General features: G+C 39.7%; 1 protein-coding gene across 5 annotated transcripts in view; it reads left to right on the forward strand.

Annotated features, from left to right (window-relative positions):
* Positions 1–8,684, forward strand: part of LOC137281965 (arf-GAP domain and FG repeat-containing protein 1-like) — a 38,411-nt gene extending 29,727 nt beyond the window's left edge. For 3 of the 5 annotated variants that reach the window (XM_067813703.1, XM_067813708.1, XM_067813705.1), the window contains one exon: positions 1,565–3,262. In XM_067813703.1, the coding sequence (XP_067669804.1) occupies positions 1,565–2,118 (554 nt within the window). In that variant the 3' untranslated portion in view covers positions 2,119–3,262. Of the gene's footprint in view, positions 1–1,564; positions 3,263–6,318 lie in introns of those variants that run through there. The other 2 variants (XM_067813704.1, XM_067813706.1) reach the window with 1 other exon arrangement.
* Positions 8,685–16,774: the final 8,090 nt, after the last annotated feature.

Below are 16,774 nucleotides of genomic sequence, written 5' to 3' on the forward strand. Positions count from 1 at the left end.
AATTAGCCCCAACTAAAGTGATAAGTGATGGAGTCAGTGAGTGAGTTTAGTTTTATGCCACACTTATCGATATTCAGGCTATCTGGCTGCAGTCTGTAAATAATCGAGTCTGGACCAGACAATCCAGTGAACAGCATGAGCATCGATCTGCGCAATAGGGAACCGATCACATGATTGTGTCAACCTGTGGGCCTGACCACCTGATCCAGTTGGTCACAGATTACAACAAGCTTACACAAGCTTTCAAGTCGCTTTTATGGCAAGCATGGGTTGCTGAAGGCCTATTCTACCCTGGACCTTCAAGGGTTGATAAGTGACTGAAATCTGCATCACTTTTCTTCTATGATGAGCAGAATCTACTGAAAAATTCTGATCAAGGAGCATCAAACCAAACTCCCTCACTCACTCTACAGGATGGCAGAAGGGTAGAATGCTTGTGGTCAGTCGAAAAAATTGCTACTTTTTAAGAATAATGTATTTTCTTTGTCTTTTATGAAGTCTTGGTAACCTGTTTAAAGATAGTGATAATGAAAATTGCAACAAAATAACAGCAACTGAACAATTAATAATGATTATTGTAGCATTACATAGATTATCTGCCCATGTGGCCTTGAAGGTCATGGTGTGTGCATGGCTGTGTATATGAAGACTATAATATGCATGATGAGTACTAGTCAGACTAAAGTATGGAAAAATATCAAACTGTGATGATGAAGGGTTGTGTTGACCTCAAATAACTTGGGCTGGTCTGTGCACAGTTGAGATATTGGAATATGCAGTCTTAGGTTTGGATGGAAATGTTGACTAAATTGTTTGGTCCATTACCACCTACTGTGGTAAATCATCAGTGATAGCTCCAGCCCAGCTTCTCTCACTCACTGTATGACTTCATATTTAAACACTGCTGACTCTCTCTTGTGAAGAGAGGAGTAGATGGTGGCTGACAGGTTTTTGATCTGGTTAGGTCATCTTATCCTTACGAACTGGCTGGTTTATTACACCTTGGCATGATGTGTCCATGGTATCGCTTGCTAGTGTAAATACCTACCCTCACTCACCCAATGTAGTGCCTTACTGGATAATTATGATAGTGCTGCCATGAGACATAACTTGATTCTAGTGTTGCCATGAGACATAACTTGATTCTAGTGTTGCCATGAGGCATAACTTGATTCTAGTGTTGCCATGAGACATAACTTGATGCAAGATGACATACTGTGAATTTTTGTGCTAGCTAATGTCTTCATGCTGAAGTGGTTTGTTATGTGCTTTTATTCATTGTTGATGCTATATATGATTTTGTTGCATATAAAAAGCACTAAGTTGATTATATATACACCAGCTGTTAGTAAATTTTATTCATACATGTCTTCAAGCAATAATTCATCATAAGGTAATGTTAAAACATGTTGATACTGGTGTTTACATCATAATTTATATCATGAAATCCTATGGCCATTAATATTCAAATGTATTCAAGTTAACAATCCTTCGTAATGTTCTGTGGGGTAAACCACTGATTTTGATAAGAGTAAAATGACTGATTGGTGCCTTGTTTCACCAGCTGCAAATCCATTTGGAGGAAGCACAGGTACGACTCCAGCAGCAGGTGCACCTGCCCCAGCACACCCCAATCCCTTTGGAGGAGCCGGACAGGGGTTCCAGCAGCAGCCTGTTGGCTTCGGTCAGTTTGGGGGTCAGCCTACTGCACAGCCTGCAGGGGCAGGGTTTGGACAATTTGGTATGCAGAATGGAAGTGGTGCATTTGGAACGACAGCGGGAGGATTCCCCGGGTTTACACAGTCTGCTCCAGCTGGAGCAAACCCAGGTTTTGGGGCTCAACCTCAGACAGGATTTACAGCTGCTCAGCAGGGATTCCCCACCCAGCCCCAGGGATTTACAGGAGGATGGGGACAGCCCCCTCAACAACCAGCAGGAAACCCTTTCATGGTGAGCTCTTATCCCCCAATGCCATCTCCAGGACTCATGGCATCTCAAATGCAGACCCCCCATTCAGCTCAAATGCCAACCCCCTATCAAGTTCAAATGCCGACCCCCCATTCAGGTCAAATGCTGGCCCCTGGGGGTCAGTTTCAGCCCCACTCTAACATGGGTTGAGAATCTTATACTAACCAACTGATGTGTTCCATCTGTATCCCATGCCTGTGCAATATAGAAAATGGTACTGACATTATTGAGGGAAGACATGGGAAGGTGACTTTGAGTCAGCTGGACAGAACTATGTGATACAACTTTCCTGTCCTATGTTGTACCATGTCTGTAAGACTTCTGACTGTTTATGCTTTTGATGTTCAGTATTATCAGTCTGTGGCATCCATGTTCACCTGAATCATTCATGACCATGACCATTTTGAATATAATTACAATTGATAGTATCAGTAAACATGAGCAGCATTTTAGCTTTGTATAAGGATCACTTCATTGAAATTGTCACTAATCCAGAAGCTAGTCCCATGGCAAGTCTCCTCAAGTGATCACAGTTAACTTCCTGATGTGAAATTTAAACCGCTATTTATTCTTATTCTGACTTGACATCACTACTCCAGCCTGACTGAGGCCAATCTGTACCACTGATGTCTTCATGTAACCCAAGGCCATGTACATCTGTACTGACACAGCTCGGGGGGGCACTGTATCACTGTGATGCTGTGTGTTTACTGTTTGTATATCTGGTTTGTCTGTGTGTAATGCGGAGTTAGTTGTGTGACAATGTGTGTAATACTGTTGTGTCTGGTGTATTGTGTGCTATGCTGTTTATATCGCAGATATGATACTGTGTGTATCAAGTAAATGAAGGTGTGATACTCTGCATTTCCAATTTATGAATGTGTGATACTGTATCACACATGTATCACATGCTAAGCTGTTTGTATCCCATGTGTGACACGATGTGATTGTGTGGCAGTGCGAAGTATCAGTGATGTTCCGCTGATCCATGACATTACTCCCAGGATTATGCAGATGATTCCTCAATCATGAGCGACTGTGCTGGTTATGTATCATCTATGTCTACCATAAACAACCACATTGTCCTCGGTCACCTGATAATAAACCATGGGACAGCTTCAAACATGGGCACTCTTCATCACCTTTCGAGGCAGATCAGCTGGGAGTATTGACACTAGGATTGGAATGAAAGTTTTCTGTGTCACATTTGTAGACATTTCGCATATATTGAGGTGACTGACATTAAGCCAGCAATGCATGTGTTATGTGTTTTGTAAATAAATTATTGTGTTTTTGTTTTGGTTATTGTTCTTGAGTATAATATTTCTGTGGTGGTCTTGTTTTTGTCATGTTGGTGATATTCACATTATGTTTGATTGCTGTGTGACAGTGTCATTTTACACATTGGAACAGGGTTTTAAATTTCATAATCCAGTGTTAATTAAACATAATTCTTCAGCACATCAATTAAATATTTCCAATATTATTTCTCCACGTCCAAGCTTCACACCTCTATGTATGCAAAACTATAAACAAAGGGGGAGTTTTAACATGTGGGTGAAAATAAAATAGGTGACTGACACAATCTTCTACTCAGAAGTCCATTCAAATCTAATAAAAGTGAACTATTTAAATTCCTTGTTTCATAACAGTTTTTAAAAATATGTTGTAAAAATTACAAAGACATGTTCCCCTTTACAATGCAGATACAGCGCACAGACTAATTGTCTACTACAGGATATGGGAGGGTTTGTATGAACACCAGTTCCCTGCAGTGTTTTCACTGGGGGTGTAATGGGGTGTAAACACCTGGGTCATTGATATGCTACTGGATCAAACGAACATACGTCTATCTATTTTATTTTACATATAGTTTACAGATGTGAAACACAGTGCAAAAAAAACACACGACAAACATGTATTCCATATCGGAATATACATAGACACATCATATCATACTGTGTGATGAATAACAGCTCGTGTGCCTCTCATAACATAACAGTGTCATCACAAGCAATGTATCTGTTAAGACCACAATGAACTAATTATTACATTTTACACTTATTTTGAGAGCATATATGTATATTAGCTATCACCTAGTGTCATCTAAACCAAGTGTGACTGGTAGGCTTGTGTGTATTACCCGTAAATTTGGCAACTAGAGGGGGTTACTACATCTGGGGGCACTTGGTGGAGGTGAGATTTGATATTAAGGCCATTAGGTATAAAAATCTCATAATTTTGGCTTAGATGCAATACTTAAACATGAAGTGGATTGTATTGAAAATTGGAACTGCCTGAAGTAACCTCCATCTGAAGAATCACATAATAAATGACTATGGGTGTCAGTTTGACTGATGTGTAGACTATGTCAAGTCTGGATGAATGTGGAGGGGTAGCCTAGTTGTTAATTGAAGTGTTTGCTTGTCAAGCCAAAGGCCCATGTTCGATTCTCCACATAAGTACAATGTGTGAAACCAATATCTGATGTGATTTTAATGGAATATTGCTAAAAGCGGCGCAGAACATAAGTCACTCAAGTCTGGATATAAATTTGAGGAATATGTGCCCAGTCTCTCAAAGTGATCCCTGCTCCCATTGAGACAGTACCTTATGACCGGGACTCTCCCTGGGTAATAGAAAACCATGACAAGTATCTCAGCAGACAATTACTGCTCCTTGAGCTTGTACTTTTGTCTCCATCTGACACAGAATCAGTTGTGATGTTTGTTTTTGTCATAAATATCATCATGATGCCCAGTGTCAATAATGCATTAAACAGAAACAAAGTTTCCATATTCCATATATTGTCATCCTCACACTTACAGTCATTACACTGCTGCAGGAGATATGTAACATGTATATTTGTTTCTTTGTTTGAAATGAACAAACATACAGCACATTTACTCTGGTAGTTATCACAGTTCAAACAACAAACACACCCCTCAAAGTGGGGCTGACCCACTCACCTTACATCCCTATTGTTGCAATAAAAGTGGCCCTATTCTTGCTCTAAATGGGAATGGTCCAACTTCGGCCTTAGCTACAGATATGCATGTTAATGTAAACATGGGACAGTCCACTCTAGGGGACTTTCAGGACAAGGCTTGATGTTGGTTGGACAGTCCATTCTGTGAATTTTTGCATATATTAATCAGTAATCACTCAAAAACATACATGTCCCACAATCAGGATTTTTTTCTAACTCCATGCATTTATTGTTCTGATTGATGAATGTACTTAATACGGTGAAACGTTTGCATATGTATGTTTCATATCTCCTTGCCCCAGATATCTGGATAGACCCTAGTGAGATAACACAATAGGCTGTGCTACGCTTAATGGTGCATCACGTTTTGAGAGTTTCATTTGGTAGACATCTCTTGGTGACATTTGTTGTATGATCCATCACATCAACTGGTCTGGATTATTGAAATAAAAATGTACAGCCTGAAGGTTACCATAACCTGGCCACGCTTTGTAGGTGCTTGGTAAACCTGAGGCAGGCACTACTATAACGGCCCTGGGACACAAGTCTGTGTGATATTTACTCGGCAAAGCCTTCCTTTTATATTGATCACGGAAGTAAGTGAAGATAGTTATGCACTTGTGTCACTTGGATATGTACTTTTTACATTTTTTATTTAAAAATATTGTCTTTCGTTTGTTATATGAAAATATTCATTTTAAGAAAGACATTATGCAAATTAACCTAAAAAATGAATTCTCTATGTTACTAAGAAAGTGTAATCCCAAATATAACACATGTAGGCTAAGTTTGTCTGTGACAATTTGATGATAATGTTTCGCAGAGTGCTAGAAGACTTGTGTCGGTGAAGGTCAGGAAAATATGTGGAATAGGGAAAAGTTTTGGTCTTGTTCTATACAATGTTTAGGCGTTAGGACTATCATAAGTCTTATGCCGTTTGATAATGTTAGTGATCATGTTAGTGCTAAGGGTGGTGGAGTAGCCCTGTGGTTAAAGCGTTTGCCCATCACACCAAAGACCCTCGTTCAGTTCCCTACATGGGTTGAAAGTGTGAAGCCCATTTCTGGTGCCCCTCCCCCATGTGATGTTGCTGTAGCATTGCTGAAGCAGCATAAATGCATGCTTAGTCCATCAGTCAGTCAAATAGTGTCAACTGTGCTCAGTCATTGGGTCAGTGAAATTAGGATACAGGATCTCCAGACAGATCGTATGGAAGATGTGTGTGAAGGTTGCATCCATCTGTATCTTTGTCTTGATTGTATTTTAGATTACATGAATTGTGTGTATCTGTATGTTTTTCATGCACATGTCTATCAGACTTATATGACAACATGTACTAACAATTATCGTTCTTCTTTCAGAATGCGGTATCTCAACAGCAAGTTCCGCCAAGGGGAAGCTCAACCAATCCTTTCTTGTGATGTGACACTGGGCAGCTTCTCTGTCGCCACGTTAACCAGAAGCTCCTGTAGTCTTACATGCAACAAAGATGCAGCATGTGCTGTTTCCATAGGGATGGTTGTCTTGGATGACGAGGATGTTACCAGTTATGATAGTTACCATGGCAACAGCAAACTGACAGCTGTAGATCCAGCACTTGGTTGTAACAATTTTGTTGTGTGTTACCATGGTAGCGGTTCCATTCCAAGGGGATATATTCAAGTATGATCTGTGACAGTATGATTCTTGTGATATTGTCACCATGTTGTCATGGCGACAGTAGCAGATGACTTTGGTATCGGCCAATAGATGTGTGATCTCTTTATGGTGCGATTTTACCAAGTGACGATATTTTAGTTTCATTGTGTATCGGTCATCCTAGATCACATGACTGATGTACAGAGGTCATGTGACTTTCTCTACTGCACTTGCTTTAGCTTCCTAGCACAGTGAGATGTGTAACGTCATCGGGCAGTGCATTGAGTAGACAATGTGTCAAGATGATCTGTCAGGTCATCACCATCGAACTCAATTATCGCTGTGGATATTCCATTTCAGCATATTACTGTTTTTCACCATGTTGCTTATTCTCCAAGGTAGTTGCTGCCAATGTTGTCATTATTGGCTACACAAGCAACTAAACCCATAATGCACCATGTATGCACAGACTCAGTATTCCAAGGCAATGGGTCGCCAACATCGTATATTTATCACACAGATATATTGTGGTACATTTGTTTATGTTATCAGCTGGGAGATGAGGTTTAACTATGTCAAGGTTGGAGCAAAGTCATGGTTAAGCAAATGGTGACTTTGTATAGTTAACCGAATCTCCATTACCTTTGTATCAGTTTCTCTATACAGGAAGTGTGTCTTGGTTACTGAAAGAGAAAGATATTGTCATATATTGTTGACCCTTGTTTTATCCAGTAGGACAATATATAAGCCTTATTTTCTGGCCACTGTTTGTAACATGTGGCCATGACACCTTAATACCATTCAGCAAGGCAAGTTAGCGCTGTCGTCCTATCTTGTTATGACGTAGATTCTGATTGATATTCTTCATGCTATAGGTCATGCGTCAGACATAGGACACAGACCTCTACAGAGTGTGTGGTACATCTCGCACATGCTAAAGTATGCATATTCAAACTGAACTGAAGGGTCTTCATTCAAGTAATTTTGGAAGAGTTTATGTCCTGATTTGATAAGTAGTCAAAACATTCAAACGCTCTTGATGGGCAACACAGTGTTGAATCTTCAGAGGCAAATGAAAATTTAACTCAATTGAATCAGCTATCTCATGAATGTTCTTGAGTAGAGGATGTGGCAATTAGATAGATGGCTTGTCAACTTTCATAAAAGATGGCTGCTCTTTTATTCCTTGTCAACCCATCTCCAGTGAGAATTAGAGACATAAGTATAGGCATGGTGTATCAAACAAAAGATGATGGTAGTACAAAAACGTCTTTCAACCATCCCTTGCATTCTAACCTCTATGTGACCTGAGAGTGTATGAAGTCAACTATGGAAAATCGTGTGTTAGAAATTATGGGAAATATTTCATCAGTAAATGGATGTCACCAGTTTTGAGGGAAACATTTTATCCATTTTATGATAATTTATGTGGTGAAATACAATTCAATATTTTTATGTCAAACTGTTTGCATGATGAAAAATTTCCCTGAATATCTCACTAGTAAAATGTGAATTTAAGCAATAAAATACATACCAGCCCCCTTTTTTCTTTAGGACAAGTTGTTTAGGTCATAAGGATCTTAGAAATAACTTGGAAATGGTTGAGTGCTGTCAACACAAGCTACCTACTGGTGGCAAGCAGTATGATAAGCAGTTGTATGACTACTGTTATCCCTGTCTTCAGACAGACAGGTGTTATTGATAGTATATCCCTGTTATACATGTCAATGTACAGCCAATCTGGGTGATATTATTGCCATTAGCAGCTATGCAGATATAGCCTCATATACGATAGGTGAGCACATGCAGGCATGCTTATATTCCAGTGTATTAGTGACACTAGTTGACTGATCCAGCAAACATTAGGGGAGTTACATACCTTTGTCATTCCAGGATCCAGTCATCATGGGTTTGAATTTACGCTTAGTTCTGATTATGAGACTTGGTTTGTCATCAGCATTAGCAAAGAAATTAACCAGTCTGCTTATTTAGACAACATTAATGAGCTGTTTTCTCTTAGTTCACTTTCACACGACTAAACATAATGGCCAAGATACTGGTGAGAATAAAGACTGATTCTATTTGTGTCTGACGGTTGTTCAAACGTCTTGTGTATCAAGAGCTATAGTGAAGCTGTGGTATAGAGTTGGCTGATTGTGTGACATCCCTGGCCGAGAGCGTATTGCTGGATTGCAACAATCACTAACTGAGTAAATCAGTTATAAGATTGCCATCCCACGACACTCCTGACTTGCTCGGAGCCTTGCCGTGCATACCCTGCTCCTTGTACACCTGGAAGTCAATTAACTGAGTTTAGACCAGATTTAGATCAGGCTTGATCAAAGGAATCTCCAGACAAAAATGATTGTTAGTGATTATTTTTTTATGGAAACTGGAATTTTTTTTTCTGAAATTAGAAATATGTAAAATGTACAAAAAGACCTGTCTTATTTATTCTCTTTCATATTTATAGGATTGTGGACAAAAGAATAGTTGAAACATATTTCAAGGACTTCGCAACCATTCAACTGGCGGTATTCTTTAATCAGCCTCCAGGTGCTGCCATCAAGTCAACAGTATTAAAAGTTAAAGGCACTTTTTAACTGTCACATTATGCCGCATATCAGCTAAAGGTTGAGCTCTATCGCAGAGCATCTAGACCGAAATACTGTGCATCACTGCATGTCAAGGTGTATTACCAAACACCTGTGAAACATCTCGTCATGTCTTATTACCAAAAAGATCTGTATCATGTCATGTCATGCATGTGACTGGAATACTGTGTGACATGACATGTCAGATTGCACATGACTGAAATACTGTATGACATGACATGTCAGGCTGCACATGACTGAAATACTGTATGACATGACATGTCAGGCTGCACATGACTGAAATACTGTATGACATGACATGTCAGGCTGCACATGACTGAAATACTGTATGACATGACATGTCAGGCTGCACATGACTGAAATACTGTATGACATGGCATGTCAGATTGCACATCACTGAAATACTGTGTGACATGACATGTCAGGCTGCATATGACTGAAATACTGTATGACAAGACATGTCAGGCTGCACATGACTGAAATACTGTGTGACATGACATGTCAGATTGCACATGACTGAAATACTGTGTGACATGACATGACATGTCAGATTGCACATGACTGAAATACTGTGTGACAAGACATGTCAGATTGCACATGACTGAAATACTGTGTGACAAGACATGTCAGGCTGCACATGACTGAAATGCTGTGTGACATGACATGTCAGGCTGCACATGACTGAAATACTGTATGACATGACATGTCAGGCTGCACATGACTGAAATACTGTATGACATGACATGTCAGGCTGCACATGACTGAAATACTGTATGACATGACATGTCAGGCTGCACATGACTGAAATACTGTATGACATGGCATGTCAGATTGCACATCACTGAAATACTGTGTGACATGACATGTCAGGCTGCACATGACTGAAATACTGTATGACAAGACATGTCAGGCTGCACATGACTGAAATGCTGTGTGACATGACATGTCAGATTGCACGTGACTGAAATACTGTATGACATGACACGTCAGGCTGCACATGACTGAAATACTGTGTGACATGACATGTCAGGCTGCACATGACTGAAATACTGTGTGACATGACATGTCAGATTGCACATGACTGAAATACTGTATGACATGACATGTCAGGCTGCACATGACTGAAATACTGTGTGACATGACATGTCAGATTGCACATGACTGAAATACTGTGTGACAAGACATGTCAGGCTGCACATGACTGAAATGCTGTGTGACATGACATGTCAGATTGCACATGACTGAAATACTGTATGACATGACATGTCAGATTGCACATGACTGAAATACTGTATGACAAGACATGTCAGGCTGCACATGACTGAAATACTGTGTGACATGACATGTCAGGCTGCACATGACTCAAATACTGTATGACATGGCATGTCAGGCTGCACATGACTGAAATACTGTATGACTGAAATACTGTGTAGCTGAAATACTATTCAACAACATGTTGTGGCACTCAAGCCTATTCAAGCATTCCAACGTCCTGGGATAAGCATGGCTTCCACTTCCATCTCCCCAACATTACCCTAGTATAGAGATTGAGCAAATATGTCCCCCCCCCCCCCCAAACACCATGCATGATCCCTTCATTATCTATTACATATTATCACTTTCAGTATTGTGTAGTACAAGAGCAAGTTAAGTGAGCAGATTCTTGCCCAGTGACAAGTCCCAGACAGAACACATACTACTCCTCTTTGGATGGGGATGTTGAATATTTCCATGCAATACAAACCTGATTCTCACCATATGTCAAGTTTATGTTGTAGTGTAGTCTACTAACTTTCTCCATCATCACCAAGTTCTGTTGTAGGATAACATACTGACTGCAACTTCAAGCAGCACTGCCTGTGATGATACACAGGCATATACCCCAGCTGGGATGTATGCCTGTGCCAGCTCATCGGCTCATCACAAGTACAGTAAACTAGGCCAATAACAAACATGGTAATCATGAACCAGTGGCAGTGTTTAGGTATTCTCTATGTCCTGTTCATTTGTATATTTAGTTGCAACGAAGTATGTTCAAATGAGGAACAAAATTAGTGGGCCTTTTGATTTTGCCATAACTGTAGTATTGTGTGTGTAGCAAGTTTCAGTACAAGTTCTTGAATTAGAAACGTGAATTGGCCACTTTGTTATTTGGTCATAAAATAATACATTGACTGGTATTTCACTTACATAACCGTGCGAGTCGGCTGGATTAGGGTCCTTTGCTGGCTCGCTCACTCACTCACTCACTCACTCACTCATTCTTGTGGAAGAGTAAGTATGGTTTTATACTTCTAGCAATATTCCGACCAAGTCACGACAAGTGACACCAGATATATGGACCTGACACGTGGACCTGACACGTGGACTTGACATGTGGACCTGACACATGGACCAGACACGTGGACCTGACACATGGACCTGACACTTGGGCATGACATACTGTAGCCATGTGGGGAACAAACCCATGTCTTCAGTGTGACAACCGAATGCACTGACCACTGGGCTCCACCCACCTTCTTGTCCTGTTAGAGACTTGTCAGGGAAGAGTTCATGTAACTTGCTTTTGGGGTAAACTTTTGTTATACTACAACTTACCAATGTTTTCTGTGTTGTCACTGTCAGTACCTCCCAGTCTTGTACACACTTGGTCCCTCCGTCACTAGGAATACATACAGCGAGTATAGCAGGTGACCGGTCCAGACTCAAGACATTTTGAGTTGCTTTTCTTGAGGGTAATATGGTCTGATGTATGCCTCAGTGTAGCAGTGTCACCCGAGCTGGTAGGCGAGGTATAACACTGCACCAACAAGGCATACATCAGACCGTATTACCTGAGGAAGCAGGTAACATATTTATCTCACACCATGGGATATGTACAAACTTTCATTTTCTTTTAGTTTGGAGATCAATAACCTCACTACTGACTAAGGGACATGTGACAAAATGGCTTCTGCCTCCAGACTGGATAGTTAAAGTCATTCTGACAAGCTTAGAACTAAAATAAAAATGGATGATTATATTTAGGTTGAGTCTGCAAGTTATTCAATGTATAACATTGTATTAAATAAACCAGTGAAGTCGGTAAGATATGTATGTACATGGTGAACTAAAAAACAGCTAACAGAACAGTTGAGTACTGTTTGCTGCATGTGTCATATTACGACAAGGTACGGTTGTTAGTGATATAGCTTCTAGACAGAGTTTGACTGTTTCTGGGGCAGCAAGTACGTGTATTACTTTTTCTAGTTGTAACTCTCCTGGGAATGGAGACACAGAAACTTGTTAAAGCATTGTTGACCAATGAAATGAGAGTATTTTACATGGAGGTAAGATAAGACATGTTCAATAACATTGTGTCTTCCTTACCTTAGATTGAAGAAGTAGGTGGAGTTGATGGCCCCAAGGCCATAGAGCAAGAGAAATATTGACATGTATGTGATGTATCTGATCAGCAATTGGTCAGAGCACCACTGGTTGCCCTCTTGCTGGCATCAGGACCCTGACTGGCTCACTGGTTAAATAAGTGTTCTACACTACAATCTTACCATATGTTAGTACATATGTAGGCTTTTGAAGCTCTTTTAGTGTTAAGATAGTCTTAAGTGTCATAGCTTATGAGTAAGAGAGTTTTGAAAATCAGGGCCTTGCTGATAAAGGAACCTAGTGTGTGCATACTGATGAAGATTTTAGGAAGCTGTGTTTTGTGAAGGAAGTCATTGTGAGCACTGCCCTCTTGTTTCTTGGGCTCTGTAACTCTGTACCTCAGATGTTTATATTTTTATGGCAACTGCATGTGCATGATATTAAGTTGGCATGGTTGCATTTTTTGCTGTATTCCAAGGAAGTGGCAAGGATGGTCACTTATTGAACACTTGTCTAGCTGGGACAAGTATCAGCAAGATACCAAATACCTATTCTGTGTCATGCGACCAATATGACACATGGTGCACAACTATGTGACTTATTCTTAGGGTAAAAGTCTCAAACTACTCATGGAAATGGATAAGGCAAGACATTAAAGTACAAGTACATCTGTTCCTTGTGTAGTTTTCCAGGTTTGTTCACATGGTATGTATATCACTGTAGGTGATATTATGGAACTAGATAAAGGAACACTTGTACTTTAGTCTGTTACCTTATTTTTTTCTATGAGTATATATATAAAAGAAAGAAGAAAAATTATTCAGCTTGCATATTTATGGATAAATGATTATTGCACCAATTATAATATCACACTAAAACAATTACTAGAGAACATTGTATTATAGTGTAGTCATATAAACGAACAAGGGAAAACGTGCTCCTTCATTCTTTTCCAGGTTTCTTCACGAGGTTTTAATTGCAGTATGGGTTAAATTCTGGAAATAAATAAAGGAACACTTGTACTTTCATGTGTTCCCTTATTTGTTTCCATGAGTATATGTCTTACAACCCCTATCAGTGATATCCATGGGGCCCTTATTTCCTCAAGAAGAAATCTAACTTTTTAAGCATATTTTCCCTTTTTTCTCCTGCCCGTCCTCTCCCTCATGTGAGTCTCTTCATAAAAGTGTGTAGTGAAGTATTTAAGCAGAAGGCAAGTGACTGTCACATGTGTGAAAAAAATAGTTAAAGGCCACCCAAATCTGTCATGTTCCTCTGTAGTGCTATAATTAATCAACTGTAGTATTATAGAAAATCTGGATGGATGTCATCAGCTTTGAATGTATTCATGAAACTTTTCAGCCAGATGATGTTTACTCGTTCTTTTTCAAGCCTTGATAAATGATATTTCAAAACCAACTTTAAGAAACTTTGAAGTTTGAGTATGTAAGTGGTGTCCCTGGAATGTTTAATGTTCAGTTTATTGGTAAATGTGTACATTCAAAATGTTGCATATCGTACACAATTCAAGGTCAATACTGAGTTTAACCTCCATGATCGTCTGGTCCAGACTTGATTATTACGGACTGTTGTCATACAGCTGGAATATTACCGAGTGCAGCATAAAACTAAACTCAATCACTCACTGACTTTAACAACCATGTGAAAAGTCTCTGTGACTGTGTGACAAGTCTCCTCATACTCTGAAGCATCAGTCTAGGTTTCCAACTGGTCCTGTCTGGGATCTCAGTTTTCCACAAATCTGTGGAAACCTGCAGATTTAAATGGAAATCAATTGATCCTGGACCAAGTTGGCCATGCTGATTTTCAGCTGAAATCACTTTCACCTGTTGCCGTCCCTATTCTGTACAGGAGGATCCCTTTGTTGCAAACAACAACCAGTCATGTCCCAGATATGCTCTAACAGTTTATGATCAGGGTCATTCTGTGGTTAAATAAGTCAGGGGAGCTTACCAAAGTTCTTTGTGTATATTTATTTTGGCTTGAAGTGTAAGAATATTTGCTGAAAGATATCTTCAGGGTTAAGCTATAGCACTGAAAACGGGTTGAGAATGTTCCATTTCTTTCTCATCAACTTAGTTAATCAGTTGTTGCATGACAGATCAAATAAAATACTGAGTATGAGGGAATCAGGTGAATCTATAATGTTTTGAGTCGTCATTATTTAGGCCAGATCTAGGTGTTTGTTTTACAAATAAGTTTGTTTCACTAAGGTGCTACAACAAAGAATAATTTGTGATTGAAATCTGTTTTAGATGTTTTGTCCAGTCTCTTTGAAATTGTTTACCACCAGTGAGAAGTAAGATCCAGAGATCTGAGAACATCCCATTATTGGCCATGTTGGAGCAAGCTTTCCTCTAACCGCTCAGACTTAAGACAAGTGATGAGAGGAATGTTTTACTCTCATCACGTGACCCTGAAAAATCTAATGAATGTCAGTCAGTCCACAAATATCTGTTCCTTCAGGCCTAAAAAATTTTTTTTCCGTTCTGATTACTTTACTGACCCTTGAATTCTGGTGCTGACCCTATTTTCTTAGGCAGTATGAATAAGATAAAGCTGTGATGGGGAAAGTGGACATGGTGCCCTCAAATGATTGAATAAGCAATTACACGTTATAAACGTGTTATCAGTTTGTACTTTGTATCTTACAAAATGTTAGAAAGAATTTCCTAGATACCTACCCTAAATCTTGGAGAGATATAATTAGAACCACAATATTTTATTTAGTGGGCTTCAACAGGATTATTAGTTGAGCAGGAGAGACTTTGCAACCCTTGCTGCCATGAAATACAATGTTGGTAAACCAGTAAACTCTAGAGTAAAGCTTTCACTTTCAATTCAAACCTCAGTCTAAATATTTTTTAACAGTTAGTTCAATAATTAGAAACTGCATGGCACCTGTAAGCTGCTTTCTGATTGGTCTATGTCTGTGTCTCTAGCTTTAGGCAGGGGGGTGGAGTACTCAGTGCTAAGGCATTGGCTCACCATGTTGAAGACCCAGATTCAATTCCTCACATTGGTACAATGTGTGAAGACCATTCTTGTTTACCCCACTATGACATTGCTGGAAGATAGCTTAACTTACAGTAGTGTAAAACCATGCTTCATTTGTCACTAGCCTGCAGCCATCGAATTATTTCATTTATTCTTCAAAGTTTGCAGAAATGGGTTCTGATGTAACATCGAATGGTGTGTCATCAGTTCTGGTGTAATATAATTTTTCTCTGTAGTGAGAACTCTGATTTTAATTAGTTTGTGATAACAAGACAATTGGGTTCCATGGCAATACCTTGTGCCTGCTGGCATACTGACCAAGAGTTTTTGTAGAACAAACATTAAATTGTCCTTGCCTTGCAGGAACCATTTTTCTAATATCTGTATTATCTGGGAGGAAGACAGGCAGATTGGATGACTGGGCATGTTGCTTTAAACTGGACTGGACTCTGAGAGTACTACGGACACTACTGAGGCAGGGTACTGCTGTCATATTGACGCTATTCAGTATGAACAGAAATGAGAGTCCTGCATTTGGCTTAGAAGCAATGTGCTGTTGCTTGTCTTCTGTTTTGTATGATTCCGTTCTGCTGTACAGTACATAAATATGACTAATATGTATATCATGTGTTTGTTGTTTGTTATGGATGTGGATACTAGACACAAGAAGAAGACACAGTCCTCAGTATCATCCATATTACCTTCAATTTAAGTCTAAGTCACACTTGTTGCCATGGAAATGTGAAAAATGTTTCACTAAGAATACCCTAACTACCAAAAGGCACTAATACACCACCAGTGCATTTTAATACCCCCCGCAAAACACGTTGTGTGGGATAATAAGTTTGTTCAACATCAATGAGTGGTGACGCGTTGTCCTGTACATAGTGCTCAGGTCAACAAACAGTTGAAGTATCCTTGGAGTATCCTTGGATGAGTGACCATGTATGGCGGAGTGATGCATGAGAGTTTCCAGGACTTTGGTCCTGCTCCACAACGAAGCACATAGGACACATGTGGTCTCACCTTAAGGCAAGTGAGTTCGTTGAAACCTGTCTCTCCTCACTCAGCAGGAAGTTGGTACCCGGTGAGATGTCATGTGACTATAATGTTAAGTTTCTAGCACCTAACAGGCAGCTTGGCTTATCCAGGGTGGTGTGATGTATCGTGCGGTAGTAAG

Source organism: Haliotis asinina, chromosome 4 (genome assembly GCF_037392515.1).
Source record: "Haliotis asinina isolate JCU_RB_2024 chromosome 4, JCU_Hal_asi_v2, whole genome shotgun sequence".
Classification (NCBI taxonomy): domain Eukaryota; kingdom Metazoa; phylum Mollusca; class Gastropoda; order Lepetellida; family Haliotidae; genus Haliotis; species Haliotis asinina.